At 51.4% G+C, this 5,000-nt stretch overlaps 1 protein-coding gene across 3 annotated transcripts in view; it reads left to right on the top strand.

Annotated features, from left to right (window-relative positions):
- Window positions 1–5,000, top strand: part of map6a (microtubule-associated protein 6a) — a 21,752-nt gene that overhangs the window by 42 nt on the left and 16,710 nt on the right. For all 3 annotated transcript variants that reach the window (XR_010798104.1, XM_066658739.1, XM_066658738.1), the window contains exon 1: window positions 1–675. This exon is cut by the window's left edge and continues 42 nt beyond it. Coding sequence is in view for 2 of the 3 variants with exons in the window: in XM_066658739.1 (XP_066514836.1) it covers window positions 1–675 (675 nt within the window). In the remaining variant the exon portion in view is untranslated. The remainder of the gene's footprint in view (window positions 676–5,000) is intronic.

Raw genomic sequence — 5,000 nt, 5'->3', positions numbered from 1 at the left:
CTGCTGCATGGCTCGGTTCTGGAGTCAGCTGGACAAGGCCGACATCGCGGTGCCTCTGGTGTTTGTCAAATATTCCGAGGCCTCCGAGGAGACCCAGCAGCTGCAGAGGGATCGGGAGAGGAACCGGGAGAGGAACCGAGAGAAGGATCGGGAAAGGACTCGAGACCGGACCCGAGATCGTCTGCAGGAGAGAAGCCAAGATCGAGATCAGAACGCAGACCCAGAAAGACCGCGGCCAGAAGGACGAGACGGACGGGAAGACGCCCCGGGCTCCGTCATGAGGCAGGACTTCAAGGCGTGGAAAGTTCGCCCGGAGCCCAGCTGCAAGCCGAAGAGCGAGTACCACAACCCAGAGGTCCCCTTCGACAGCCAGACCCAGTACAGACAGGACTATAAGCCCTGGCCTCTGCCCAGGAGGGACCACCCCTGGATCCCCAAACCTGCCCCGGACAGCGGGCTGGAGAAGAGCCAGACGGAGGACAAGGTCCAGGAGAAGGAGAAGCTGATGGGAGAGAGGAAGAAGAGGCAGGGGAAGAGAGTGGAGAGGGAGAAGAAGGTGGCTGCGGGGAGCGAGGGGTTGTCCGAGGGTCAGGTCGGTGTGGGGAAGGGACGGGAGGCGGTGGACGCTCTGAACAGACAGATTAAAGAAGAGGTGTCCACAGGGAGCTCGTACAGGTGAGAGGTTTAATGAAACAGAGGTGACACCACACCTACATCTAGGGGTTCGAACCAGACTTTGGATCCAGGTTCCAGGCCGGGATTTTAAAAATGCCGGTCGTTATAACACTGTAACTGCAGCTGCACCTGGGGAGTATAGGGTTAAACAGAGCGGCCGCTGTCAAATCCCGGACTGGAACCTGGATCTGATTTGAAGACCTCTGACTTGGGTTACGCTTCATACATTTCCTTGGTTACACTGTACACTCGTTTCCATGGTGACACTACACTCATCACTATGGCTACCGTATGTTTATTCTATGTTTATTCTACACCCGTTTCCATGGTTACACTTCCCAATCGAATCAAACCAATCATAAGAAGTTTATTTGTGACGTACAGCGTCTAACACAGTGAAACTAACAGTGAAACGCTCTGATGACGATCAGGTGAAGACCATCATAAAGATATTTATATAAAGAGACAGTGTATAACGAGGGAGACTGCAGAAGGTGACTGAGGAATGACCTGCTGAGAGAATGTTGTGGTTAAAGTCAGTGTACTTCCATAGTTTCACTACAGCAGTGCTTCCCATTCTTTTTCTGCAGTGCACCCTTTTGTAGAAGAGAGCCACCCTCACCCTTTAGCTAAAGAACTGAACTAGGCCTGAGAATTTTGTGTTTGTGTGTGTGTCTGTGTGTGTGCGTGTGTGTGTGTGTGTGTGTTTGTGTGTATGTCTGTCTGTGCGTGTGTGTGTGTCTGTGTCTGTGTGTGTGTGTCTGTGTGTGTGCGCGTGTGTGTGTGTGTGTGTTTGTGTGTATGTCTGTCTGTGCGTGTGTGTGTGTCTGTGTCTGTGTGTGTGTGTGTGTGTGTGTGTGTGTGTGTGTGTCTGTCTGTGCGTGACACAGCAGATCAGCTGTGTGCTAATCCATTAGCGTGCGGCTGTAAGGTGCAGATGGCAGGAGGGACGCAGCTGGATTTACAACAGAAACATCACTGTGTGGGGGGTGTAGAGGGGTGAGGAGAGAGAGAGAGAGAGAGAGAGAGAGAGAGAGAGAGAGAGAGAGAGAGAGAGACAGATTCTCAGGAGAGGTGGAGCTCTGGGACGATCTGTGGAGCCAGGACTAATTCTCCATCGTCAGCACCGCGCCTCGTCTCATGTTTCTGAAGCTGAACTCACTTCAGAGGAGGATTTCAGTTTAAATCAAACACAGATCAGGTGTGTTTTCAGTGTCTCTTCAGCATCACGCTCCCCTCCCGAAGCCCCGCTGTTCTCTCTCGTCTAAATACATCTGAAGCGGTGGAGAGTTTGCTCTTTGTCGCTCCTCGTCGTTCCTCTCTGCTTTTGTTCCTCTGACGTGTCTCAGAGCTCCTCTTTCACAGGGAGCTGAGTCTCAGAGCCTCCTTCTGCTGAACACTGTGAGCTGAGAATAGAGAGCGGGGCTGGAGTGACAGCTGCCTCTGGAAAGCTGCCAGAATAAAGGGGGGTGGAGGTGGGGGGGGGGGGTCTCTGAAGCCGAGCCACAGCGGAACCGTTTGGTTCTTTAGAGAACATTTCAGTGGAGGGCTGTGTTCTCAGTGGAGAATGTTTTACACGTGATTTAACCCTGAGTGTCCAAGTTGTTTTACACATGACTGGGGCTTAAAAAGAGTGTTCACCAGATTCATTATTAGTGCCTTTGGTGTTCTCTGGAGTGATGGGGTTCCTCTGGTGTGTGGAACAGTGGAACTGTGTTCTCTGGAGTGATGGGGTTCCTCTGGTGTGTGGAACAGTGGAACTGTGTTCTCTGGAGCGATGGGGTTCCTCTGGTGTGTGGAACAGTGGAACTGTGTTCTCAGGAGTGATGGGGTTCCTCTGGTGTGTGGAACAGTGGAACTGTGTTCTCTGGAGTGATGGAGTTCCTCTGGTGTGTGGAACAGTGGAACTGTGTTCTCAGGAGTGATGGGGTTCCTCTGGTGTGTGGAACAGTGGAACTGTGTTCTCTGGAGTGATGGGGTTCCTCTGGTGTGTGGAACAGTGGAACTGTGTTCTCTGGAGTGATGGAGTTCCTCTGGTGTGTGGAACAGTGGAACTGTGTTCTCTGGAGTGATGGAGTTCCTCTGGTGTGTGGAACAGTGGAACTGTGTTCTCTGGAGTGATGGGGTTCCTCTGGTGTGTGTGTGTGTGTGTGTGTGTGTGTGTGCAGTATCCTGCTGTTAAAGCTTGAATAAAACATTGCATTAAAGTGAGGCACGTTTCTCAGAGCATGGAAAGGCGTGTTTGGCTGGAAATCAGACACACACACACACACACACACACACACACACAAACATTCCCTTCTCCACACTAAAGAATGTTAAACCTGTTAGCTTTTACAACCGTTGCTCCTCTCTGCATTAACACTGCATCCTCCATGAGGTTCTGCTAGTGACTGACTGGAGGAGCGCTGGCAGGTGTTCCTCTGTTCCTGTGTTCCTCTGTTCCTCTGTGTAGATGCTGTGGTGTCATGCCTCTATTTGAGGTCAGAAGTTCAGCAATTTTACTCCAACCTCCCAAGTCAGAAACACGGGATAAAACGAGTCGTTCTGATTCTGCTCCGCTTCTGACGTCAAGTGCAGAGACTTTAGAATGGCCCCGCCCCCTCGTCTGAGTCTGTCCAATCACAGCGCTGGACCCGTGTTTATGTGAGAGCAAAAAGACGAGGTTAAACTCAGCGAAACAGACACAACGAGCGCGGAGAAATAAGAGCACTGAGTAAAAACGGAGAAGAAAGAGAACAGAGTGAAAACGGCTAAAAACCAGAGCTTCTGCTCCTCGCTCCTCACTGCTGTGCGCTCGGGGTCGGGGTGAACAGCGAGCGGCTCATTATCATTTAAAGGAACATAATGTTTTGTTCAGAGTATCTTTAAAACCACACTTCACAGGGGGTGTTGCCTGGCTCTGGTGGGTGGGTGCTTCAATGAACTTCAAGCACCGCTAACTAGCGCTGAGCAATTAAATCAAAATTACCCAGAATCCCTGTTCAGAACTTCTAGCCGGTGTCATCTTTCGATTTTATAAAACGTTCTGTTGATTCTGTCCTGTTTGTGTTACTTCTGTGAATACGTCCCCACTGTGTGTTCACGTACCGTCCCTTTAAACCCACACCGCCGCGCTGTAGTCACATGACCCTGCCCCGTCCAATCAGGCACAGGGAGGAGAACCTAAACACGGAGGCGGACCGAGCGACTGGAGCTCGTTCCGAAGAGAAGCGCTGCGTCTGTGGTTTGGACGTGTTCTGACTTTAGTGAAGACACCGAACACAAAGCACTGAGAGAAACCAGTTTCAGACCGAAGTGAATCCCCCGCTCTGTTTCACACTGAACACAATCACACACCGAATACGAACAGAGCACGGCTCAGACGCAGAGACGGAGCTCCCAGCCGCATCAGAGACACACACCCCACCTTTAACACTGGAGTGTGTTTACAGCACGAGCCTCGACAGGGAACTGAGACACAAACTACAACAGAATAATCCTTCATTAATAGTCTGTTCCCACCTCTCACCAGGGGGCGCTGTAACCAGCTCCTCAGTGTTTAACATTTCACCAAGCATTGGTTTTAATCTTGTGGCTGATGCATTTTGCGTGACCTTGCCGCGTGTGATGGGCCGTGTTTCAAAAACGCAGCGCCAAGACTTTACCCATAATGCACCACTCTGGCATTGCCTTCACTACCTTATGGTGCCAGTGCATCCCCATGGCAACAAGACGGAGAAAACAGCGAGCGGACTGGAGTGTTTGGCCTGGAGTGAAGTGTGTGAGTGTGTGTGTTACACCAGGGGTCAGCAGGGTCAAGTGTGTGTGCTGTGGAGCAGATAACAGCAGAGTCAGTAATTACACTACAGTCTGATTACATAACCCTCAGATCAGACCCCGCCATGTTCCTCTCAGCACAGAGACTCCTCTACACCACAGCTCTGACCTCAACCGAGAGTGAGAACCACAGGGAACCAACGTCCACAGAACGCAGAGGAAGTGTCTCACGGAAGTCTCACCGGGCTTAGCACTGATCCTTAAAACTCCTCAGCAGCATCAGACCAAAGCAATCTGACGTGGTGGTGGTGTGTTAGTGTGTGTTGTGCTGGTGTAGAGTGGATCAGACACAGCAGTGCTGCTGGAGTTTTTAAACCCCTCAGTGTCTGGACCGAGAACAGTCCACCGACCAAAAACATCCAGCCGACAGCGTCCTGTGTCACTGATGAAGGACTAGAGGACGAGCGACACACACTGTGCAGCGACAGATGAGCTACCGTCTCTGACTCTACATCTACAAGGTGGACCAACGAGGGAGGAGTGTCTCACAGAGTGGACAGAGAGTG

The sequence above is a fragment of the Hoplias malabaricus genome, unplaced genomic scaffold, assembly GCF_029633855.1.
Source record: "Hoplias malabaricus isolate fHopMal1 unplaced genomic scaffold, fHopMal1.hap1 scaffold_85, whole genome shotgun sequence".
NCBI classification, from domain to species: domain Eukaryota; kingdom Metazoa; phylum Chordata; class Actinopteri; order Characiformes; family Erythrinidae; genus Hoplias; species Hoplias malabaricus.
The sequence above is the reverse complement of the archived record's forward strand: the minus strand, read 5'-3'. Positions and strand labels throughout refer to the sequence as shown.